We start from the raw sequence: 26,928 nt of genomic DNA, 5'->3' as shown, positions 1-26,928 counted from the left end.
AGTCTGTCTCACCTTCAACCGGCCCGACCGACCGTGCCATCATCTGACAACACATCTAAGAAAAACATCCGACACTAAGTCCATCTTTAAAGATTTGACCAGAGGATGAATTCGACATAATCTATTCTTACAATGATGTAACCCACTGCTATATTAATTAGAGTTTATATGCATAGCCAATTTTTGCTGCGACATGCTCGAAGCATAATTTTTGGTCTCTGAATTGTAATTCATCCGTAGTAAACGGTCAAGCTTTACCTCGGGGTTGCAATATTTTTCAGCCTTGAAGACATAAGAATAAGGACGTATCTTTTTGCATTCAAGCAGATCTGTCATTACTTATTTTACAGTCGACTGGGCCTGCAAATTGTGATTGTCGACTAGTTTATTCCAACCCCGTCAATTGAATTTGCGCAATGGCGGATGCAACCTCCGAATGTAATATCAAGGTGTTGTGTCGCTTTCGCCCTCTGAATCAATCCGAGATTCTGCGTGGGGATCAATTTATTCCTACATTTCTAGGAGATGACAGTGTCAGCGTTGGGGTAAGGCACTTTGTTTCTATTATGCTCATTAATAAATTATTAACTTTTTATGTTTCCTTTTGGACTGCCAATAGCAATCATTTGTGATTAAAATTTGGCTACTTGACTATAATAATTTCATTAAACTGCGTAGGCATCAGTTGAGCATTCAGTGCAGTCGGCTGTGATTTCCCCTCAGTGTATAGGCCTACAGTAGGCCTATTGGTCACGTGTTATTTACTGCAGCTACATATCAGGCCTCATATCCAATAGCTTACCAATTTACATTAACCTTATGTGTAAGGCTATTGATAACAGAAATGAACCCGTTCAATGGAAATGAACTCAATATATTTACTACAGGCCGCCGCCTATATGGATGGTCTACATAGTCTGCCAATAGCTAATATTGTTTGTATGTTATTTTAGCAACAATATGCTGCTGTTATTCTCATCATAATGATTTGGTTCGTATATGTAATGGCAATGGTACTTTAAATGTATAGGCAGGGATTGTACTAGGCCTATGTAATAAATGCCACATAGATACTGTACGCCACAGTATCACATAGCTTAATCATTCCCTCCTCAGATAGGCCTACTAGTCTGTTGGGTTCATCAGGGCCAGGACAGAGTGGAATGAGAGAGTGGATTTATTTGGAGTTTAACTGAGGATAAGGGACACACCTTTGGCTGACCTTCTCTTCAGTCATAATTCTTTACAGTGGGCCAAGAATCTGTTCTCTAATTGCATATGGAGGAGAGGATCAATAATCATTCTCCTGTTTAGAACTGACTCACTCTCCCTCTGTGCCAGACTGACTGCCTCACACTGGACAAATCTTTTTTCATGGGGATGCATCTGTATTGCTAGTGATGTGAATGGGTCAGCTTCAGGCTACTCTTGTTATGTTTTTCTACAGGGAGTGATATTCAATGTAGGCCTATTGTACAATGGACATGTGAATGATCATCCTTTAACTATTACAATGCATTCTGAATGATTTCCCTATTTCAAGACCAGCTGTGTTAAAATTCAGTCTGAGTCAAGCTCTTGGCCATGTGTCATCTGCTTCAGAAAAGTAAAACGTAATAATAGATACACAATGAGAAACGATAACTTGGCTATATACAAGGGGTACTAGTACCGAGTCGATGTGCAGGGGTGCGAGGTTATTGAGGTAGATACAGTGTCTTCAGAAAGTATTCACACCCCTTGACTTTTTCCATATTTTGTTGTGTTACAGGCTGAATTTAAAATTGATTAAATGTAGATCAATTTGGTTCAGTCTGCTTTCCACCGGACACTGGGAGATGAATTCCTTTCAGTAGTACAATAACCTAAAACACAAGGCCAAATCTACACTGGAGTTGCTTACCAAGAAGACAGTGACTGTTCCTGAATGGCCGAGTTACAGTTTTGACTTAAATCTACATGGAAATCTATGGCAAGACCTGAAAATGGTTGTCTAGCAATGATCAACAACCAATTTGAGCTTGAAGAATTTTGAAAATAATAATGGGCAAATATTGTACAATCCAGGTGTGGAAAGCTCTTAGAGACTTACCCAGAAAGACTGCCAAAGGTGCATCTACAAAGTATTGACTCGGGGCAGTACCAGTTGAAAGTTTGGACACACCTACTCATTCCAGGGTATTTCTTTATTTTTACTATTTTCTACATTGTAGAATAATAGTGAAGACATCTACATTTTTTTAGCAGACACTCATATCCAGAGCAACTTACAGTTAGTAAGTGCATACATTATTTTTTTATCCTGGCCCCCTGTGGGCATCGAACCCACAACCCACAGCCGGTCATTCCCTCCCCTACCCTGGACGACGCTGGGCCAATTGTGCACCGCCCCATGGGTCTCCCGGTCATGGCCGGCTATGAAAGAGCCTGGATTCGAACCAGGATCTCTAGTGGTACAGCTAGCACTGCGATGCAGTGCCTTAGACCACAGCGCCACTCGGGAGACTTATATAACACATATGGAAATAACACATATGGAATCATGTAGTAACCAAAAAAGTGTTAAACAAATCAAAATATATTTTATATTTAAGATTCTTCAAATAGCCACCCTTTACCTTGATGACAGCTTTGCACACGCTTGGCATTCTCTCAACCAGCTTCATGAGGTAGTCACCTGGAATGCATTTAATTTAACAGGTGTGCCTTCTTTAAAGTTAATTTGTGGAATTTCTTTCCTTCTTAATGCGTTTGAGCCAATCAGTTGTGTTGTGACAAGGTAGGTGTGGTATACAGAAGATCGCCCTATTTGGTAAAAGACCAAATCCATATTATGGCAAGAACAGCTCAAATAACCAAAGAGAAATGACAGTCCATCATTACTTTAAAACATGAAGGTCAGTCAATACGGAACATTTCAAGAACTTTGAAAGTTTCTTCAAGTGCAGTCGCAAAAACCGTCAAGCGCTATGATGAAACTGGCTCTCATGAGGACTGCCACAGGAATGGAAGACCCAGAGTTACCTCTGCTGCAGAAGATAAGTTCATTAGAGTTACCAGCCTCAGAAATTGCAGCCCAAATAAATGCTTCACAGAGTTCAAGTAACAGACACATCTCAACATTAACTGTTTAGAGGGGACTGTGTGAATCAGGCCTTCATGATCGAATTGCTGCAAAGAAACCACTACTAAAGGACACCAATAATAAGAAGAGACCTGCTTGGGCCAAGAAACACGAGCAATGGACATTAGACTGGTGGAAATGTGTCCTTTGGTCTGGTGTCCAAATTGGAGATTTATGGTTCCAACCGTCTTTGTGAGACGGGTGTGGGTGAACGGATGATCTCCGCATATGTAGTTCCCACCGTAAAGCATGGAGGAGGAGGTGTTATGGTGTGGGGGAGCTTTGCTTATGACACTGTCTGTGATTTATTTAGAATTCAAGGCACACTTAGCTAGCATGGCTACCACAGCATTCTGCAGCGATACGCCATCCCATCTGGTTTGGGCTTAGTGGGACTATAATTTGTTTTTCAACAGGACAATGACCCAACACACCTTCAGGCAATGTAAGGGCTATTTGACCAAGAAGGAGAGTGATGGAGTGCTGCATCTGATGACCTGCCCTTCACAATCCCCCGACCTCAACCCAATTGAGATGGTTTGGGATGAGTTGGACCGCAGAGTGAAGGAAAAGCAGCCAACAAGTGCTCAGCATATGTGGGAACTCCTTCAAGACTGTTGGAAAAGCATTCCAGGTGAAGCTGGTTGAGAGAATACCAAGAGTGTGCAAAGCTGTCATCAAGGCAAAGGGTGGCTATTTGAAGAATCTCAAATATAAAATATATTTTGATTTGTTTAACACCTTTTTGTTTACTACATGATTCCAAATGTGTTATTTCATAGTGTTGATGTCTTCACTATTATTCTACAATGTGAAAAAAATGATTGATGAGAAAAAAAATCTATTTAATCCATTTTTTATTCAGGCTGTAACACAACAAAATGTGGAATAAGTCAAGTGGTATGAATACTTTCTGAAGGCACGGTATGTACATATAACTAGCAATAAAGTGACCGATATTAAATAGTAACAGCAGCATATGTGATGAGTTAGTGCAAAAAGGGTCAATGCATATAGTCCGGGTAGCTATTTGGTTAACTATGTAGTTAGTGCAAAAAGGGTCAATGCAGATAGTCTGGGTAGCTACAGTGCATTCGGAAAGTATTCAGACCCCTTCCCTTTTCCCACATTTTGTTACATTACAGCCTTATTCTAAAATGGATTACATTAATTTTTTTCTCATCACACAATACCCCATAATGACAAAGTGAAAACAGGTTTTCTGACATTTTTGCAAATGTATAAAAAAATTAAAACATACGTATTTTATTTACATAACTATTCAGACCCTTTGCTATGAGACTCGAAATTGAGCTCAGGTGCATCCTGTTTCCATTGATCATCATTTAGATGTTTCTACAACTTGAATGGAGTCCACCTGTGGTAAATTCAATTGATTGGACAGGATCGAGGGAAAGATGAAAAAAAAAAACTAACGTATGCATTCACTAACTGTAAGTCGATCTGGATAAGAGCGTCTGCTAAATGACTGAAATGTAAATGTAATGAACGAAGCAAAGTACAGAGCGATCCTTGATGAAAACCTGCTCCAGAGCGCTCAGGACCTCAGACTGGAGCAAAGGTTCACCTTCCAACAGGCCAATGACCCTAAACACACAGCCAAGATAACGCAGGAGTGGCTTCGGGACAAGTCTCTGAATGTCCTTGAGTGGCCCAGCCAGAGCCCGGACTTGAACCCGATCGAACATCTCTGGAGAGACCTGAAAATAGCTGTGCAGCGACGCTCCCCATCCAACCTGACAGAGCTTGAGAAGATCTGCAGAGAAGAATGGGAGAAACTCCCCAAACACAGGTGTGCCAAGCTTGTAGCGTCATACCCAAGAAGACTTGAGGCTGTAATCGCTGCTGAAGGTTTTTCAACAAAGTACTGAGTAAAGGGTCTGAATACTTAAGTAAATGTGATATTTCCTTTTTTCTATTTGTAATACATTTGGTTTTGGTTTTATCATTATGGGGTATTGTGTGGAGATTGATGAGGGGAAAAAACTATGTAATACATTTTAGAATAAGGCTATAACTTAACAAAATGTGGAAAAAGTCAAGGGGTCTGAATACTTTCCGAATGCACTGTATTTGGTTAGCTATGTAGCTAACTATTTAGCAGGCGTATGGCTTTGTAGTAGAAACTGTTCAGTGTCCTGTTGGTTCCAGACTTGGTGCATCGATACCGCTTGCCGTGCGGTAGCAGAGAGAACAGTCTTGGTTGGCTGGAGTCTTTGACATCTTTTAGGGCCTTCCTCTGACACCACCTGGTATAGAGATCCTGAATGGCAGGGAGCTCGGCCCCGTGATGTATTGGGCCGTACGCACTACCCTCTGTAGCGCCTTTTGGTTGGATGCCAAGCAGTTGCCAAATCAAGCAGTGATGCAGTCAGTCAAGATGCTCTCAATGGTGCAGCTGTATAACTTTTTGAGTATCTGAGGGCCCATGACAGATCTTTTCAGCCTCCTGAGGGGGAAGAGTCGATGTCGTGCCCTCTTCACGACTGTGTTGGTGTGTTTGGAACATGATAGATCCTTAGTGATGTGGACACCGAGGAACTTGAAGCTTTTGACCTGCTCCACTACAGCCCTATCGATGTGGATGGGGGTGTGCTCGGCCCTCCGTTTCCTGTAGTCCACGATCTGCTCCTTTGTGTTGCTGACGTTGAGGGAGAGGTTGTTGTCCTGGCACCACACTGCCAGGTCTCCTATAGGCAGTTTTATCATCGTTAGGGATCATACATAGTGACTCTGTAGGCACTGGGCAGATAAAACAGTACGCCCTCCAATCTATATCCTAGGACACAGGATTATTTTGCTACGGCTTTGGTTTTGGTCCTTATTGTCTCTGACCGTATTTTTTCTTCTGTCTCATTCATTTATTCCGTGATTGACATACATGAATCGTCTATCACTATCCATAAACAAGGAACCAAGAACAAACTTGGTTGCATTTCCATGGTTTGTTTGTTTGGGATACAATTGGAGACAAGAACATTTCTGTAATTATTTTCCTATTCAGTATGTCTATACCATGGTTCATCTTAGTCTGTGTATTCTAAGTAATAGCTACAGTATTTGGTTTACACAACTGACCTAATCTCTTTGTGTCTCCCAGGGGCGGTCATACGTGTTCGACCGGGTTTTTCCCACCAACACCACTCAGGAGCAGGTCTACAATACCTGTGCTAAACAGATTGTCAAGGGTAAGGAGCAAATACTGCCAACAATGGCAGAACGAACATCCACACGCAGTCTATGGAGGTATATTAGAGAGATAAAAGAGAAGTCAGTGTGGGGTTCTGACTCATCAATTGATTAAATCAGTTGGTGACATCACACAGTAGTAGCCTTCTTGCCTTTGTTTCCCATAACTGTGTTCATATTAAAGGTTGGTGGTGTCTTCCTTATTTTCAAACTTGAAGGCCTGAAGAAATTCTTTCATTTCTATAATTTCCTCAAATTATCTTGGTTTCCCTCTGTTTATATAGATGTTCTGGGTGGATACAATGGCACTATTTTCGCATATGGACAGACCGCCTCCGGCAAGACTCACACCATGGAGGTACAGTGGGAGTCATTGCAATTATATACATAATACAGTATTTTCAAATACGTGCTCTTCTGAAAAAGTGATGATCTCGCATTGTGAAATGATTCAGCATAAATTTGGCTTCAGTTTGGTTTAAATCGAAATGTAATACCCCGGATGTTGCTTTGGGGGCATTTGCACCCCATCTAGTAAATGGTATTGGAAAAACACTGCTAGTAATGACATGAGGATTTTCATATTCATACAATATATAACAGGTATTAACCTCTCAAACACCAGAGATTGACTGCACAGTATGTCTTTATAGGGGAAACTGCATGACCCCAATCAGATGGGCATCATTCCCAGGATTGCAGAGGACATCTTCAACCATATCTTTGGCATGGACGAGAACCTGGAGTTCCACATCAAGGTTTGGATTCATCTCTCTCTCTCTCTCTCTCTCTCTCTCTCTCTCTCTCTCTCTCTCTCTCTCTCTCTCTCCCCCCTCTCTCTCTCTCTCTCTCTCTCTCTCTCTCTCTCTCTCTCTCTCTCTCTCTCTCTCTCTCTCTCTCTCTCTCTCTCTCTCTCCATATTTAGGATGGTTAGGGTTTTTCATCCCCTACACTCTTAGAAACAAGGGTTCCAAAAGGGTTCTTCGGCTGTCCCCATAGGAGCATCCTTTTTGGTTCCAGGTAGAACCCTTTTTGGTTCCGGTTAGAACTACGGCTGTTGCGGTGACCATAATACCACTACACCAGGAAATTTCCTCGTGACCGTGGTCACGATAATCTCCTCTTATGCACTCTGGACATTGGTAGTACCCAACTTGCTAACAGTCATCAGGTCGCTAATGGCCTGGTACTCAGGGCTCTATTGTCCCTCTAACCACTCTGACATCAATGCAAATGCAATTGAAAATCACCTCAAACACTTATCATCAAAACAGTATGTGCTTTTAAAACTCACTTCACTGTGATTAATCAATTTGAAGAAAGAAGTTCAACAACAGGTTGGAACATGGTCATTGTGGATGTTGTTTCAAAGCCTAACAACGAAATGGAGAGCACTTTGATTAATTCAAAACACCCATACACATATTAGAGCTTATGCAAACGAGCCCAACCTCGAAAAAATCCCTGAATTAAAATAATGATTGTGCTATTATACACATATTATGCATGGCAGAAAAACATACACAAAAACTGATTTAAGATGTCTTTGGTACATAATTGGTCTAGCCTATACTCCAAAATTTAACAAATTCTATTAATCGCCTAGGAGTGTGGACTGTATTATTATGCATACTGGATGGGACTGGTACCTTATGCTACACTCCAAACGTTCTATCCAGTGTAGGAGAGAACGCAGGCTATAGGCCTAGGTGATGCTGTTGGTTCATTGATTGTGCAGTGCGGCTTACAGACCAATATAACTCTAAACGTATTGGACCTGTTTCAAATGATCAATTTTACGCTCAACATAGCCACTTCATAATGCGCACTCGCTCCGGAATGGGAAAAATATCCTTTCTATTTTATTCAGCTAAGTTCAATTATATTCTTCTTACTATAAAATGATATAATGTAAAATAATGGCACGGGACTTAAAAGCATATCTTGTCTGCTAAAGGAACATGCCTACAGCCTATGGCATGGCACATAGCCAGATAACATACAGTTATCATATTCTGTTCTGAAATACATTCTCTTCATAGCATGATTCTTTAGACCTGACTAAAATAAATAATGGATTTATTGTGATGGTGTATATTCAATTGATTTATTAGACATTTTTAAATGTAGATGTTCTAAAGGCCTGTATGCGTGGAGGCCTGGAGATGCTAAACGTGTTTATGTTAATTAACGGTCAATTACCATGAGACCAGCAGGCTTTGCATTACAATAACTGGCTGACAACATGTAATGACCGCCACAGCCCTAGGTAGAACCCTTTTGGGTTCCATGTAGAACCCACTGTGGAAAGGGTTCTACATGGAACCCCAAAAGGTTCTACCTGGAACCAAAAAGGTTCTAACTGGAACCAAAAAGGTTCTAACTGGAACCAAAAAGGGTTCTTCAAAGGGTTCTCCTATGGGGACAGCCAAAGAACCCTTTTAGGTTCTAGATTGCACCTTTTTTTCTAAGAGTGTATGAGTAATCATCCATTTGTATACCACAATGTAAATGTCTTAGTGCTCGTACATGGAGCCACAGCATGTATGACTTGATTGTGATTATCTTCTCTTTTCCATTTCCACTACTTAGGTTTCATATTTTGAAGTCTATATGGACAAAATCCGTGATCTGCTGGATGGTTTGTGCACAGTTCTACCTTTGATTTACCAAGTCTACATCTAATGCCATTACTAAGCCAAATCTTCTTAAAAAACTGTCTGCCCTAAAGGTTGTTTCTGTATCTTTTAGTGACCAAGACTAACCTGGCTGTTCATGAGGATAAGAACAAGATCCCATATGTGAAGGTGGGTTTGACAAGGCCCACTGTCACTAACTACACCTACATCTGTTTATAACTGTGCATAACATTGTCCAAGAAAAAAGGTATGCATATTCATTATTAACCCTTTATTATCTCACTCCTCTATCATCCCTCCCCCCTCCCTGTAGGGTTGCACCGAGCGCTTTGTGTCCAGCCCTGATGAGGTCATGGATGTCATTGACGAGGGGAAGAACAACCGCCATGTTGCCGTGACCAGTAAGTCTTCAGAATGTTCCCTCCGTTAGTCCATTCCCACCACTCCCCTTTTTTAGCAGAGAATCCAGTTGCCTTGTCTTTCTGCTAACAGGAGAGTTTCATGGTTAGTCAAGTGTATTGTGACAGTTGGGACATTGTGCATATTGACATGAAGATGCTCATTCGTCTCCATGTTGTTCTCGCTCCTCATAGACATGAATGAGCACAGCTCTCGCAGTCACAGTATCTTCCTGATCAACATCAAGCAGGAACACGTGGAGACGGAGCAGAAGCTGTGTGGGAAACTCTACCTGGTGGACTTGGCTGGTAGTGAGAAGGTAAGACTTCACTTCCTGTCTGTCTGGTTTATGTAGCTGGGCTGAGGTGAGAGAGACTATGGGTCAATGTCTACTCTGCATATGCCATTGTGACAGAGCTGACATTATAAGCACAGTGACACTGGGGGTTTTGACCTTTCCATAGGTCATTGAGTCACAGTCAGTAATTTAGTCTCTCTCTCTCTCTCTCTCTCTCTCTCTCTCTCTCTCTCTCTCTCTCTCTCTCTCTCTCTGCACCTGTCTCCCTGTCTCTATCTCTGCCCCCACTCTCTTTCTCTCTCTCAGGTCAGCAAAACTGGCGCTGCGGGTGCCGTTCTTGATGAGGCCAAAAACATCAATAAGTCTCTGTCTGCTCTGGGCAACGTAATCTCTGCACTGGCTGAAGGGACGGTGAGTCCAGGACAGTACAGCCGTCTACCTTACACACCTGTCACCCTAATGTCAATCCAGCCCCTCCAACCACTACACACATTTATCCGTACCAACTCACTGTACAATCATCTCCATGCCATCCAGGCCAACCCACCCCATGGACCTGCTAACAAAAGTTCACCCCCACACCACTCTCAATGATAACCCATCTGAAGCCTGGTCAATGCCAACTCACCACACACACCTATCAATGCCAACTTTCTCCTAGATTTCTCTGCCATCAACTGAATGCTGCATATTTACTCTACACTCTTAGAAAATAAGGTGCTATCTAGAACCTAAAATAGTTATTCTGCTGTCCCCATAGGAGAACCCTTTGACGAAACCTTTTTGGTTCCAGGTAGAACCATTTTGGGTTCCTTGTAGAACCCTTTCCACAAAGGGTGACCTGGGAGACCTGGAACCAAAAAGGGTTCTCCTATGGGGACAGCCGAACAATACTTTTGGAACCCTTTTTTCTAAGAGTATACTTACTCACTTTATCCCTTCTTCCTCTGTTTTGTTTGGTAGAAAACCCACGTGCCATACCGTGACAGCAAGATGACCCGTATACTGCAGGACTCTCTGGGTGGTAACTGTAGGACCACCATGTTCATCTGCTGCTCACCATCCAGCTTCAACGACGCTGAGACCAAGTCCACCCTGATGTTTGGACAACGGTAACAAACACTTTGCCCATCTTGTCTTCTCCCTGCATTGACAATGTACTAATTTAACCGTGTCAACTGTCAATTCTACACAGAAATGGCCAATGTACCAATATGTCCGTAGTCAAATGATTTTACATGCAATATTTCCTTAACCCGTATTCATATTCACCTGTTCCAATATGAATATGCATATATTACTGGTATGATGAATAAAAGCTGATGTCATTAACATTCCCCCTGCCCTCCAGTGCTAAGACCATCAGGAACACGGCCTCCGTCAACCTGGAGCTGACGGCTGATCAGTGGAAGAGGAAGTACGAGAAGGAGAAGGAGAAGAACAAAACCATGAAGGAAACGGTTCAGAGGCTGGAGGCTGAGCTCAACCGCTGGAGGAACGGTGAGACATACTGTAAACACAGAACTGGACAGCATTTAGCATGGTTGAGGATGCCTAGTTTATTACTTTTCTTTATTGTTAATGACACATTTTTTCTCAATGTTGATTGAATTTATACTCTTAATATACTTTGAAAATAACATGCTTGCCATGCATATTCTTGATATTCCTTGAACTCTGCTTGAGGTTGGCAGCAAGGCACACAGGCATGTCAGTACACTTCATTTCCAGGAAAAAGCTAGACAGATGAATAGGAAGTCAATTCTCTTAAGAGCTGACATAGACTGCTGACACATCATCTCCTCTCCACTCCTCTTGCTCCTCCAGGAGAGAATGTTCCTGAGACAGAGAGGATCACTGCTGACGTGGTGCATCTGGAGTCGGTGGAGGAGCGGAGCCCCATGATGATCCTGGACAATGACACCTCCTCCATCGTGGTGCGCATCTCTGAGGAGGAGCGTCAGAAATACGAGGAGGAGATCCGCAAGCTCTACAAGCAGCTGGACGACAAGGTCAGGGCCTGTTGAAACACACACACACCATACACCACACACACACATAAACACACACACACACCACACCATACACACACACACACACACACATTGGAAGGGTATTACATACACTGACTGTACAAAACATTAAGAACAGTAGGTGCCAGGCACACCGGTTGTGTCAAGAACTACAACGCTGCTGGGTTTTTCACGCTCAACACTTCCCCGTTTGTATCTAGAATGGTCCACCACCCAAAGGACATCCAGCCAACTTGACACAACTGTGCATTGGAGTTAACATGGGCCAACATCCCTGTGGAGCGCTTTCGACACCTTGTAGAGTTCATGCCCTGACGAATTGAGGCTGTTCTGAGGGCAAAAGGGGGTGCAACTCAATATTAGGAAGGTGTTCCTAATGATTTGTACACTCAGTGTATGCACATTTCCACTAGCAGACCAAGTGACCATAGTGTGTGTGCGTGTGTCTCCACAGGATGATGAGATCAACCTGCAGTGCCAGTTGGTTGAGAAACTGAAGGAGCAGATGCTGGATCAGGATGAGGTAAGGACACACTCGGACAATCATTGTCCAGGCAACTCTCGTTCATGCAAAGGCCTTATTAACAAATACGTTCGCTTTTTATGGTGATACAAATCTTGATGATCCTGAATCTATACATGTTGGTCTAATACTATCGTAGTATATAGTGCCCTTTGTGTTATGGACACTAGAGGTAGTAGTGGTAGAGGCATGGAGATGGAAAGAGGTCTCGCCTTTGTATATCTGCCATTATGGCGTCTGTGACAGCATGGGCAGCGCCATCGAGGCGGTTATGGCTAGACGGCATACAGTTTATGTCAAAGTGACGTCAAAAGTTGCACGTTCAGCGAGAATTTTGATATTTGAGCTAACCGTAACCCTAGTCTCGCGTAGCCATACCTCGAAAACCTGTTGTTGTCACACCTCCTTGAGGTCTGGAGAATTGTGTATTAGCCGAAACGGCTAGAACGGCTGCATTTTTATTGGATCTTACATTTCAAGAACCCTCCCCCCACATGCCCGTAGAAGGGGTGCTGCGTGTTATGTTCGTCACTGTTTTCCAACCGCCAGTGTGTTGTCCGGTCACAATAAAGACGATTAACCTTTCAAAATGTTATGTTTGTTCCTGTTAGAGTCGTAGGGTTCACCACAAACATGGCATACATCAACATATTTTGATGGGGTTTTAATCTGCGATTTCCTGGCCATCCTCACACACTGTTGCTCCAACGGTACTAATCTGGTGAGCTCTGCCCAAGCGAGGCATTTGATTGGTTTGACGTGTTGCGAGGCGTCACAGATCTACACCGGGTTTCCACCCCTTTTTGCCATTGACTTCACCAGGCTTCACCTGGCTTTCTGATTAGGGAAGCCTGGTTCTCAACGAGGCTAACCCTAACTCTAACCCTTTTCGTAACCTTAACCTAATTATCGTAATTATCCTAACCTGCTGCATAAGTTCTCCTAACCTGCTACGAAAAAGTCACTTCTGACCGTAGCTGTATACCATCTAGTCACATTGAGGCTATCTCCATTTTAAAGTAGTACATTTTCTTCTTCTTTTGTGTTTGAAAAAAGTGTAAAGCTAATATTGGTGATTTACTGCCACCTGCAATCCTGAACCAGATCTTGTGTGTCATTCATTTATTGTAACCACTAGATGGCGGTGATATAGCTTAAAGCCATTTACAGACCATAGCACCCAATTTAAAGACGAAGACAATGCTCTGATCATTGGCTGATCACACCCAACCCATAGGAATCCCCACCCTGTTGACTACTTTAAAATGGTGGAAGCCTTCAATGGAAACGTCCTCTGACTATCTCTATTGGTAGAGGTGACATCTAATGGGGATGTACAGTAGGCCTATACAGAATAAGTTGTAGAATTCTAACCAAGCAAACAAATAACCTGGAATCCTCTCTATGTCTACCCTAAATATAGTTGATCATCTGATACATTTGATGATCCTGAATCTATACATGTTGGTCTAATACTATAAGCCATTTCTTACCCTTTCAGTTTTGCAGCAAATCTCTTTCAATTGAACAGTTGTCATAGCAGCAACAGGGGACGACTCAAATACCAATTCTAAATCTAGTCAATCTGTGTGTGTCTTGTGTGTGGTTGTACTGTGTAAAATATGAATATTACGAATATTGTGTGTTGTCTGTGTATGTGTACTGTGTTCCTACATATGATCACTAACTGTAAGTCGCTCTGGATAAGAGCGTCTGCTAAATGACGTAAATGTAATGTAAAATATTTGTGAAGCTGTGTTCACGTGATCGTTTCTCTCTCTGTGTCTTCTAGCTGCTGGCATCTTCCCGTGGGGATGGGGACAAGGTGCAGGCGGAGCTGGGCCGTCTGCAGGTGGAGAGCAACTGTGCCAAGACAGAGGTGAAGGAGGTGCTGCAGGCACTTGAGGAGCTGGCCATCAACTATGACCAGAAAAGCCAGGAGGTGGAGGAGAAGGGCCTGCAGAACCAGCTGCTGGCCGACCAGTTGGCCCAGAAGATGGTGGGTCAGCAGGGCATAGAAATACAAGGCATAGAACAGACATAAATTCTACTATGATTTTCTATGAAGTATTGAATGAAGTCTATGTGGTCTTTATGGATTCTTTGCTCTACTTGAAATGACCAGAGCTCTGTCAACGTGGTGGCATAATTTAGATTAAATTTTTGCATAAGTAAATCTTTAGCCTGTCTCTCGTTTGTCCCTCTCTCCTTCCATCGTGTCTGCTGTGCAGGCCAGTCTGATGGAGTTGGAGGCGGAGCTATCCCACATGCAGGAAGTGAGTGGTCAGCAGAGGAAGCGCATTGCTGACGTCCTCAACGGCCTGATGAGGGACCTAAGTGAGTTCAGCACCATCGTGGGCAACGGGGAGATCAAGCTGGTGAGTTACTTCCACCTCATACTGCTCTCCTCTGGAACTCCTGAGGTAGAATAGTTAGATGGGCAGTGAGAGAGGATTTGTATACAGTAGGTGCTTCATCTTCCTCCCCCCCCCCATCCCTCCATCTCTCGCCCTCCCTGTGAGCCTTCTTTTCAATCCCTCTCTCTCCCGTTCTACTCTCTCTCTCTCTCTGCTGTAGCCGGTGGAGATCAGTGGGGCGATCGAGGAGGAGTTCACGGTGGCCCGTCTCTACATCAGCAAGATCAAGTCGGAGGTCAAGTCCATGGTGAAGCGCTGTCGCCAGCTGGAGAACCTGCAGGTGGAGTGTCATCGCAAGATGGAGGAGACGGGCCGCGAGCTCTCCTCCTGCCAGCTCCTCATCTCCCAGGTCAGCCTGGGCACCTCAGTATACGCAATACAGACATCACAACCAGCTAGAATGACTATACTATACACAGCATATGTATATAAATACATATGGTATGTTGATACCATGTATACCAGAGGAGGCTGGTGGGTGGGGCTATAGGAGGACAGGCTCATTGTATTGGCTGGAATTAAATCAATGGAATGGGATCAAACACATTAAACAAATGGAAACAACATGTTTAACTCTGTTCCATTTATTCCATTCCAGCCATTACACTGAGCCCATCCTCCTATAGCTCCTCCCACCAGCCTCCTCTGATCTATACATAGATACACTTTACCACCGCACACTATGAATACATTTTTCCGTCATGTCATTGACGAAATGTATAGACATTTTATTAACTGTATAGATGGGAGTGTATTGTGTCACGTCAGCTAAGTGACTCTGTGTGAGGTGTTCACAGCATGAAACGAAGATCCGCTCTCTGACGGAGTACATGCAGAGTGTGGAGCAGAAGAAGAGGATGCTGGAGGAGAGCCACGACTCCCTCAGCGAGGAGCTGGCCAAGCTGCAGGACCCAGGTAACACTCCTCCACACACCATCCACCCTCACATCAGTCAGGCTACAGGCCCCAGGTGGAAAACCAGATCTTTACAGATCTCTCTCTATGTTACAGATAACTCTCTGCTTGAGGAGAAGGATGGAGAGAAGGGTGAGACCGAGGAGGGTAACATCAAGGTAAACATTGATTCCAATAATGCTAATTATGTCACCTATTAATGAGTGAAATTAAATGAAACTGACCGTGTTCTTTTCCTCATTGTGGTTCAGAAGGTTCCTCGGCAGCAGGAGTCTCACCGTGGTCTCCACCACAAGCAGATGGCCCATCTGCGGGATGAGATCAACGAGAAGCAGAGGATCATTGATGACCTCACTGAGTCAGTGTCATCAAGACTACTGTAACCCTCTCAGTTTATGTGCTGTTGATGAGATAAAAATAAAATATTCACTTCACTTTAAAAACCTTGAACATTCAACGTTTTGTCTCTCTCTCTCTCTTTCTTATTAAACATGATCCTCTCTCTCTCCATCTCTCTCAGTCATAACCAGAAGCTGCAGATTGAGTTGGCTCAGGTGCTTGCCGACTTTGACCGTTTGAAGAGCGTGGACAGCAGCAAGAGCGAGCGGCTGGAGGAGCTGTCGTAAGTCTGAGCGCCACACACACGCTGACATAGTCTGAACACACACAAACACAAACACACACACACACACACACTGACACAACGTGAAGTCACAAAGTTAAGGAATCTATTCTGATTTGGATGTTGCTGATGATGTGTTTCCTCTTCCTGTCAGATTCCTGCATGAACGCCATGAGCAGACCAAGCAGGACCTCAAAGGGCTGGAGGACACTGTTGTGAGTGGCCCTCTCTCTGTCTCTCTCTCTTACCCTCCTCTCTTCCTCTTTCTTCTCTCTCTGCTTCTACCTCTCTTTTCTTTACCTTCTCCCTCTTTTTCTTTTCTTTGACTGCTCTTCTTCTCCATCTCTGTTTTCAGGCTCGGGAGCTCCAGACCCTCCACAACCTGCGCAAGCTGTTCGTTCAAGACCTCACGTCGCGGGTTAAAAAAGTGAGTGATAGATGGAGAAAGAAAGACAGAAGATACCCCTATTAATCACTATGAAGGGGACTAAACTCCCCTTTCACCTCTCTTTATTTCTCTCTGTTCCAATTCTTTTCTTTCTTCCACAGAGTTCCGAAATGGAGCCTGATGATAGTGGGGGGTCTTGCACCCAGAAACAGAAGATTTCCTTTCTTGAGAATAACCTGGACCAGCTTACAAAGGTTCACAAACAGGTGAGAGCCTCACAGGATAGTTGTGTTGTCTGACTTGTTTGGATGAAGTAAAACCGTACTGATCGCACCAGAAACCTCTCTCCTGCTCCAAGTATGAACACCTACCATGATCCTACATCGCAACCTAGCATCACCCCTTTCCCTTCTTGCCTTTCCACACTCAACTCTCTACCCTTGGCTCCTTTTTCACCTCTTGTTCTCGTGCTGTTTAGTGTGTGTGAGCATGGATGTGTGTGTTTGTGTGTCGTGGGTTTCTGTTGTTGTTCTAGTTGTCGTGTGTTAAGAGAACACCTTGCAGGTGATGGAGTGCCACCGACAGGTACAGGCCCTCGATTCTCCTTCGCCTCCATCTCCCAGCAGTCCTTGCATCCTCTTTTTTTTTTTTTTTGCATCCTATTTTTTCTTTTTTCCCTCTGCTTTTGCATCAGGCTTCTAAAAGGGACACACACGGCTCGATGCTTCCTTAACACTCTTTCTTGGCATGCAGTTGTTGTTTTTGTAGATCAGAGAGATGTTTGAAATTGAGAGAGAGTTTGAAAGAGAAAAAGAGTGAGCTGTATGTGAATGTGTGTTTGTGTGATGCAATACTCACTGAGATGTTATCACTTGTTATCTGACAGGTTCTGAGCTGTTTTAGTCTGGCATGAACCAAATGAGGAAAGGTTACACAGTATATTTATCTTTGAATGTTTATATGATTTCATGCTATGGGTTATGAGAGAGGAAACATTTAAATTCAAAATACTTCCGTGATACAAGATATTCAGGGGACACAATAATATTGAAAGAAAGCGTGCTCGTGTGGCTAAATTTAGCTTTTGATGAGTCATAAACGCATCATTTTATGTCAAGGTCAGTGTGCAGTCTCCTCTCCTTCCCTGTTGTTAATACAATCTCCCCTCATCTCTCTCAAACTGCCGTCACCGAGTCTCATCCCACCCTCTCTTACCTTATCCACCCCTGATCTATCAGTATTCCCTGCTATAAATCTCTCTTCCCTTGTGTCACTCTTTTATTTCTTCTCTCTCCTCCTCCCTTCTCTCTCTCTCTTTGTATTTCTCTGTAGCTGGTTCGTGACAATGCAGATCTGCGTTGTGAGCTTCCAAAGCTGGAGAAACGTCTTCGGTCTACTGCTGAGAGAGTTAAGGCCCTGGAGACGGCACTGAGGGACGCCAAGGAGGGCGCCATGATCGACAGGCGCCGTTACCAGAAGGAAGTGGACCGCATCAAAGAAACCATGAGGACCAAGAACGCGCTGAGGCGCCCCCATGCTGCACAGATCGGTAGCGCACCCACTCCAAATATAGTTCTACTGACTGTGATTATGTGCTATTTATTGGATGGAGAGCTTCATAGGCAGTCATTGATAAATAGAATAACAAATGAATAACGATTGGAATATTTATTGATTGATTGACCTCGGTATTACTGTCATTCTGCAGCCAAACCAGTGCGACCGAAGCAGCTGCCAGTGTGCTCTCCTACCAACCCGTTCTACACACGTGTCAGTGAGCCAGCGAACACCTACAGTAATGCCCTGTTCCAGAGATCCATCACAGAACAGACCACCGCACCTAACTCTCAGATCAGCTCCGTCCAGACCAACACGTGAGTCCTGTCTCACACTCACATTGATATTGATCAATACTTTAAGTTAATTTAGCTTTGAATAGTTTACTTGTATTGATTTGTTATTAGATAGACTTAGGAGTGACTATGTCCTATTGTCTGGGTTGAGCAGAGTGTCCACAGCTCTGGGCTACAGAGCAGTCAATCCCACAGACATGCTGGAGTCCTACCCACTCAACATAGACAGGGATAACGGTGAGTCCCCGAGCCATACAGTTCACCCAATCACCCACACCACCAGTTCTGTTTTTTTTTTTTTACATTACATTTTACACTAGCTAAGCGCTTGTAATTAGGTTATTGATTGTCAGAAGAAAGTACCATTTTTTAATACACACTAACGCTCACTCTTCCCTGTTCATGAACAGGAAACACCGTAGACGTCAATGACAACAGGTAAGCATATCAGCACCTCAACTGTATATTCTACAAGCATTACAACGAGACTAATTGTTACCACCACCTCTATTAGTACTACTACCAGTGCTGCTTCTCCCACACTACAGTACTGAATAGTATGTGTGTGTGTGTGTGTGTGTGTGTGTGTGTGTGTGTGTGTGTGTGTGTGTGTGTGTGTGTGCGTGTGCGTGTGTGTGTGTAGGAGTGATGTGCACTGTGGCAGTAAGGTGGACGACCCAGGCAGACTCTACATCATTCAGCAGGAGACCGCTGCAAGTTAATGACATGGTAACTAACGCACATGCAGACATTAACTCGCTCATCACATACATTGTTTACATTCACAACAAATGACGTCATCAATATGCACGTTGAAGGATGAACTACTATTCCTTGTTTGAAACTTGGCTCCTAACGACCTATTTTCTTTTCTTTCCACAGATGACCAAACACTGTATTCAGTACCTCTCCCATATATTTGCATGCAGCCATCTAGATTCCCTCCCCCTGCACCCATACATGGCCAATGATGCCCTAGTCTTACTGTATAGCTCAGCCCCATGCTCCCAATGGTGTCCACCCTCACACATGCTCCTGTGATTAGAACACATAGTAGTGTATACTCCTGTAAGGATATTGACCAGAACTGTGTCTGTGTATGTACTGTCCCACTTTACTCGACAGTGGCATCATAATGCTGATCTATAGCACCGTCATAACCATGCCCTGGTACCTTTCCTAGAAGACGTTTTATCAGCTTACGACAAAGGATCTCACTCTGCATGTTGCCCAGCTAGCCAATTAGCCAACCTAAATCTGTGCATGTTTCACGACAGCGTTACTCAATTTTCTATAAACTGGGATAAACCGCTACAGATGTCATGTAGAGTTTATGATGCTGTTGTATTAGCTGTATGATGTCATTGTCCAGTCAGTAATGAGGCATGTGTAACTCAGCCATGCCCTATGGCCTTTAGAGTCTAACCCAGCTGATTTCACATGATCATAACTTGCAGTCGTGTGTGTACATTTAGAAGTATCTGTGTATTTCCTACCTCTAGATCTACTGATACAACTTATTGCATTATTTCCAAACTGATTCCAATATGTTGTTATGTTAGTCGATTGTAAGGCAGTGGAGCGAGCTGTTATGTTGTCCAGTGAACTAATTTGTTTATACAAAGATTCCTCTTTATGAAGTAAAGTGTGAGGTTATTGATAAGATAGTCTTTATTTTAAAATAGTGGCTCTTCTACCTGCTTCTCAAAAATGAATTTTGACAAAAGTTTCTCTCTGTATTCTGTTATAGGGAACAAAATCATGCCAAACATTTCTCAACCTCTATAAAAATGAAGTTATTCAATAAACCACAAAACACCATCTGAACATGTTTTCAAACTGCTCCCAACTGAGCTGCCACCAGAATGGGGTTTGAAAGCATTTTATTTTATAGTAACAGTGACATTATTCTCCAGTGCTCTGCTGTGTGTTCTCAGTCAGAATCCTGATCAGCCAATCGGGACAGAGAAAACCAGTGGCTGCTGGAGTTGTGTTGGGAGACCATGGTCTTTTGACAAGTACTGTACTGTATGGAGTCGGTAGTCTGACTGTACGGTGTTGACTTCAGGTCTATCTAACAGACCCTTTGACCCACATCTTGGCCTACTAATATCAACAATATGACTGGAACCTACAGCATCTCAGGATCTCTGATTGATAACAGTGTTTAGTGGGGCCACCAATGTCTTATCTTTTTAACAACAAAATTGCTAATTACTGAAGTAAGTGATCGAAGACTCATAACCCCCTCCACTTGGATACATGAAAGACTGAATTATTTAGAACCAGGCCTGCCCATGATGATTGTTTCGATTCCCGTTTGAGGTCATTTTCGGATGTAACATAGTACAATTGTGTGCCACCAGATATTCAACTGTCTGACTTTACCATATCTAAAATATGTGATTATATTGTTAAACTTGTAAGTATAACAGCATATCAGTATGTGATTAAATGAATGGAAATTACCCACATAATATTACTTTGTTAGGGAACCATAATGTGTACTGTATGTATTTATTTCTGTAAGTCTATGCTCTTTATGTGATTCATTGTGTGACATGCATATTTCTGTATATACTCATTCAAATATGTGAATCATTGTGTTGTAGTTGGCAGAAATAAACCCTTACCGAAATAAGTTATTAAAGACAATCATGTCCAAAGAATCATTGTGTTGGGAAATCTTTGGTCTATTGTGTGAGTGAAGACTGTCCGAATGGTTACTGAGCGACTGCACAATATGTGCTGGGCATATAGTGTGAGTGTACATACAGTTGAAGTCAGAAGTTTACATACACCTTAGTCAAATACATTTAAACTCAGTTTTTCACAATTCCTGACATTTAATCCTAGTAGATATTCCCTGTCTTAGGTCAGTTAGGATCACCACTTTATTTCTCAGAATAATAGTAGAGAAAAGTATTTATTTCTGCTTTTATTTCTTTCATCACATTCCCAGTGGGTCAGACGTTTACATACACTCAATTAGTATTTGGTAGAATTGCCTTTAAATTGTTTAACTTGGGTCAAACGTTTCAGGTAGCCTTCCACAAGCTTCCCACAATAAGTTGGGTGAATTTTGGCCCATTCCTCCTGACAGAGCTGGTGTAACTGAGTCAGGTTTGTAGGCCTCCTTGCTCGCACATGCTTTTTCAGTTCTGCCCACAAATGTTCTATAGGATTGAGGTCAGGGCTTTGTGATGGCCACTCCAATACCTTGACTTTGTTGTCCTTAAGCCATTTTGCCACAACTTTGGAAGTATGCTTGGGGTCATTGTCCATTTGGAAGACCCATTGCGACCAAGCTTTAACTTCCTGACTGATGTCTTGAGATGTTGCTTCAATATATCCACATAATTTTCCTTCCTCATAATGCCATCTATTTTGTGAAGTGCACCAGTCCCTCCTGCAGCAAAGCACCCCCACAGCATGATGCTGCCACCCCGTGCTTCACGGTTGGGATGGTGTTCATCGGCTTGCAAGCCCCCCTTTTTCCTCCAAACATAACGATGGTCATTATGGCCAAACAGTTCTATTTTTGTTTCATCAGACCAGAGGACATTTCACCACTGCGATGCAGTGCCTTAGACCACTGCGCCACTCGGGAGTCGGGAGTATGACACAAATACTAATTTTCACAAAGTCTGCTGTTTCAGTTTTGATGATGGCAATTTGCATATACTCCAGAATGTCATGAAGAGTGATCAGATGAATTACAATTAATTGCAAAGTCCCTCTTTGCCATGAAAATGATCTTAATCCCAAAAAAAACATTTCCACTGCATTTCAGCCCTGCCACAAAAGGACCAGCTGCCATCATGTCAGTGATTCTCTCGTTAACACAGGTGAGAGTGTTGATGAGGACAAGGCTGGAGATCACGCGGTCATGCTGATTGAGTTAGAATAACAGACTGGAAGCTTTAAAGGGAGGGTGGTGCTTGAAATCATTGTTCTTCCTCTGTTAACCATGGTTACCTGCAACGAAACACGTGCCGTCATCATTGCTTTGCACAAAAAGGGCTTCACAGGCAAGGATATTGTTGCTAGTAAGATTGCACCTAAATCAACCATTTATCAGATCATCAAGAACTTCAAGGAGAGAGGTTCAATTGTTGTGAAGAACGCGTCAGGGCGCCCAAGAAAGTCCAGCAAGCGCCAGGACAATCTCCTAAAGTTGATTCAGCTGCGGGATCGGGGCACCACCAGTGCAGAGCTTGCTCAGGAATGGCAGCAGGCAGGTGTGAGTGCATCTGCACGCACAGTGAGGCAAAGACTTTTGGAGGATGGCCTGGTGTCAAGAAGGGCAGCAAAGAAGCCACTTCTCTCCAGGAAAAACATCAGGGACAGACTGATATTCTACAAAAGGTACAGGGATTGGACTGCTGAGGACTTGGGTAAAGTCATTTTCTCTGATGAATCCCCTCTCCGATTGTTTGGGGCATCCGGAAAACACCTTGTCCGGAGAAGACAAGGTAAGCGCTACCATCAGTCCTGTGTCATGCCAACAGTAAAGCATCCTGAGACCATTTATGTGTGGGGTTGCTTCTCAGCCAAGGGAGTGGGCTCACTCACAATTTTGCCTAAGAACACAGCCATGAATAAAGAATGGTACCAACACATCCTCCGAGAGCAACTTCTCCTAACCATCCAAGAACAGTTTGGTGACGACCAATGCCTTTTCCAGCATGATGGAGCACCTTGCCATAAGGAAAAAGTGGCTCGGGAAACAAAACATCGACATTTTGGGTCCATGGCCAGGAAACTCCCCAGACCTTGTGAGAACTTGTGGTCGATCCTCAAGAGGCGAGTGGACAAACAAAAACCCACAAATTCTGACAAACTCCAAGCATTGATTATGCAAGAATGGGCTGCCATCAGTCAGGATGTGGCCCAGAAGTTAATTGACAGCATGCCAGGGCGGATTGCAGAGGTCTTGAAAAAGAAGGGTCAACACTGCAAATATTGACTCTTTGCATAAACTTAATGTCATTGTCAATAAAAGCCTTTGACACTTATGGAATGCTTGTATTTATACTTCAGTATACCATAGTAACATCTGACCAAAATATCTCATAACACTGAAGCAGCGAACTTTGTGAAGACCAATACTTGTGTCATTCTCAAAACTTTTGACCACAACTGTATATACAAAAGTATGTGGGCACCCCTTTAAATTAGTGGATTTGGCTATTTCAGCCACACCCACTGCTGACAGTTGTATAAAATCGAGCACACAGCCATGCATTCTCCATAGACCTACATTGGCAGTAAAATGGCTTTACTGAAGATCTCAGTGACTTTCAACGTGGCACCGTCATAGGATGCCACCATTCCAACAAGTAATTTAATCAAATTTCTGCCCTAGTCAACTGTAAGTGCTGTTATTGTAAAGTGGAAACTTCTAGGAGCAACAACGGCTCAGCCGCGAAGTGGTAGGTCACACAAGCTCACGGAACTGTAGAGTGCTGAAGCGCATAGAAATAGCCTGTCCTCGGTTGCAACACTCCCTAACGAATTCCAAACTGCCTCTGGAAGCAACACCAGCACAATAACTGTTAGTCGGGAGCTCCATGAAATGTGTTTCCATGGCCGAGCAGCCGTACACAAACCTAAGATCACCATGTACAATGCTAAGCGTTGGCTGGAGTAGTGTAAAACTCACCGCCATTGGACTCTGGAGCGGTGGAAACGCATTCTCTGGTGAATCACGCTTCAGCATCTGGCAGTCCGACAGACGAATCTGGGTTTGGCAGATGCCAGGAGAACACTACCATCCCAAATGCATAGTGCCAACTGTAAAATTTGGTGGAGGAGGTTTAATGGTCTGGGGCTGTTTTTCATGGTTTGAGCTAGGCCCCTCAGTTCCAGTGAAGGGAAATCTCAATGCTACAGCAAACAATGACATTCGAGACGATTCTGTGCTTCCAACTTTGTGGCAACAGTTTGGGGAAGGCCGTTCCTGTTTCAGCATGACAATGCCCCCGTGCACAAAGCGAGGTCCATACAGAAATGGTTTGTCGAGATCAGAGTGGAAGAACTTGACTGGCCTGCACAGAGCCCTGACCTCAATCCCATCTAACACCTTTGGGATTAATTAATGCTCATGATTTTGGGAGGAGATGCCCACATACATTGGACACTGTGTTAACAAACCTCCAAACGAGCTTCAATGCCATACAACAATCCTTCAGTAGCCTCCAACTGCTCTTAAACACTAGTAAAACTAAATGCATGCTTTTCAATCGAACGCTGCTGGCACCCGCCCACCCGACTAGAATCACCACTCTCGACGGGTCTGACCTAGAGTATGTGGACAACTACAAATACCTAGGTGTCTGGTTAGACTGTAAACTCAACTTCCAGACTCACATAAAGAATCTCCAATCCAAAGTTAAATCTAGAATCGGCTTCCTATTTCACAACAAAGCCTCCTTCACTCATGCTGCCAAACATGCCCTCGTAAAACTGACTATCCTACCGATCCTTGACTTCGGCGATGTCATTTACAAAATAGCCTCCAACACTCTACTCAGCAAATTGGATGTAGTCTATCACAGTGCCATCCGTTTTGTCTCCAAAGCCCCATACACTACCCACCACTGTGACCTGTACGCTCTTGTTGGCTGGTCCTCACTACATGTTCGTCGTCAAACCCACTGGCTCCAGGCCATCTATAAATCACTGCTAGGCAAATCCCCGCCTTATCTTAGCTCATTGGTCACCATAGCAGCACCCACCCGTAGTCTGCGCTCCAGCAGGTATATCTCACTGGTCATTCCCAAAGCCAACACCTCCTTTGGCCGCCATTCCTTCCAGTTCTCTGCTGCCAATGACTGGAACGAATTGCAAAAATCTCTGAAGCTGGAGACTCTTATCTCCCTCAATAACTTTAAGCATCAGTTGTCAGAGCACCTTACCGATCACTGCACCTGTACACAGCCCATCTGAAATTAGCCCACCCAACTACCTCATCCCTATATTGTTATTTATTTTGCTCTTTTGCACCCCAGTATCTCTATTTGCACATAATCTCTTGCACATCTAGCATTCCAGTGTTAATACTATTGTAATTATTCTGCACTATAGCCTATTTACTGCCTTACCTCCATAACTTGCTACATTTGCACACACTGTATATATATTTTCTGTTGTATTTCTGACTTTATGTTTTTTACCCCATATGTAACTCTGTGTTGTTGTTTTTTTTTTTTTTATTGCACTACTATGCTTTATCTTGGCCAGGTCGCAGTTGTAAATGAGAACCTGTTCTCAACTGGCTTACCTGGTTAAATAAAGGTGAAAAAAAAAAAACATACTTTTGGTCATGTAGTATATATGGTGGATATTGTGTGAAACTGAGTGAATTACACTGCTAAAAAAAATGAAGGGAACACTTAAACAACACAATGTAACTCCAAGTCAATCACACTTCTGTGAAATCAAACTGTCCACTTAGGAAGCAACACTGATTGACAATACATTTCACATGCTGTTGTGCAAATGGAATAGACAACAGGTGGAAATTATAGGCAATTAGCAAGACACCCCCAATAAAGGACTGGTTTTGCAGGTGGTGACCACAGACCACTTCTCAGTTCCTATGCTTCCTGGCTGATGTTTTGGTCACTTTTGAATGCTGGCGGTGCTTTCACTCTAGTGGTAGCATGAGACGGAGTCTACAACCCACACAAGTGGCTCAGGTAGTGTAGCTCATCCAGGATGGCACATCAATGCGAGCTGTGGCAAGAAGGTTTGCTGTGTCTGTCAGCGTAGTGTCCAGAGCATGGAGGCGCTGCCAGGAGACAGGCCAGTACATCAGGAGATGTGGAGGAGGCCGTAGGAGGGCAACAACCCAGCAGCAGGACTGCTACCTCCGCCTTTGTGCAAGGAGGAGCAGGAGGAGCACTGCCAGAGCCCTGCAAAATGACCTCCAGCAGGCCACAAATGTGCATGTGTCTGCTCAAACGGTCAGAAACAGACTCCATGAGGGTGGTATGAGGGCCCGACGTCCACAGGTGGGGGTTGTGCTTACAGCCCAACACCGTGCAGCACATTTGGCATTTGCCAGAGAACACCAAGATTGGCAAATTCGTCACTGGCGCCCTGTGCTCTTCACAGATTAAAGCAGGTTCACACTGAGCACGTGACAGACGTGACAGAGTCTGGAGACGCCGTGGAGAACGTTCTGCTGCCTGCAACATCCTCCAGCATGACCGGTTTGGCGGTGGGTCAGTCATGGTGTGGGGTGGCATTTCTTTGGGGGGCCGCACAGCCCTCCATGTGCTCGCCAGACGTAGCCTGACTGCCATTAGGTACCGAGATGAGATCCTCAGACCCCTTGTGAGACCATATGCTGGTGCGGTTGGCCCTGGGTTCCTCCTAATGCAAGACAATGCTAGACCTCATGTGTCTGGAGTGTGTCAGCAGTTCCTGCAAGAGGAAGGCATTGATGCTATGGACTGGCCCGCCCGTTCCCCAGACCTGAATCCAATTGAGCACATCTG

The 26,928-nt window shown here is 43.7% G+C and overlaps 1 protein-coding gene across 1 annotated transcript; it reads left to right on the top strand.

Annotated features, from left to right (window-relative positions):
* Positions 1 to 416: 416 nt before the first annotated feature.
* On the top strand, positions 417 to 21,084 carry LOC311147294 (kinesin heavy chain-like; the record flags this gene model as incomplete). Its single annotated transcript, XM_084183980.1, has 29 exons — positions 417 to 545; positions 6,246 to 6,333; positions 6,619 to 6,692; positions 6,988 to 7,092; positions 8,927 to 8,975; positions 9,086 to 9,141; positions 9,287 to 9,374; positions 9,567 to 9,691; positions 9,977 to 10,081; positions 10,634 to 10,782; positions 11,022 to 11,170; positions 11,498 to 11,682; positions 12,158 to 12,226; positions 14,019 to 14,225; positions 14,458 to 14,604; positions 14,804 to 14,992; positions 15,441 to 15,558; positions 15,655 to 15,716; positions 15,810 to 15,916; positions 16,079 to 16,180; positions 16,335 to 16,395; positions 16,536 to 16,607; positions 16,730 to 16,834; positions 17,901 to 18,117; positions 18,277 to 18,442; positions 18,576 to 18,658; positions 18,832 to 18,859; positions 19,065 to 19,150; positions 19,304 to 21,084. The coding sequence occupies 28 exons, from the start codon at positions 417 to 419 to the stop codon at positions 19,141 to 19,143; spliced, it is 3,114 nt and encodes a 1,037-aa protein (XP_084040106.1). The 3' UTR covers positions 19,144 to 19,150; positions 19,304 to 21,084.
* Positions 21,085 to 26,928: the final 5,844 nt, after the last annotated feature.

This window comes from Coregonus lavaretus (genome assembly GCF_964263955.1).
Source record: "Coregonus lavaretus genome assembly, chromosome: 20".
NCBI classification, from domain to species: domain Eukaryota; kingdom Metazoa; phylum Chordata; class Actinopteri; order Salmoniformes; family Salmonidae; genus Coregonus; species Coregonus lavaretus.
The sequence above is the reverse complement of the archived record's forward strand: the minus strand, read 5'-3'. Positions and strand labels throughout refer to the sequence as shown.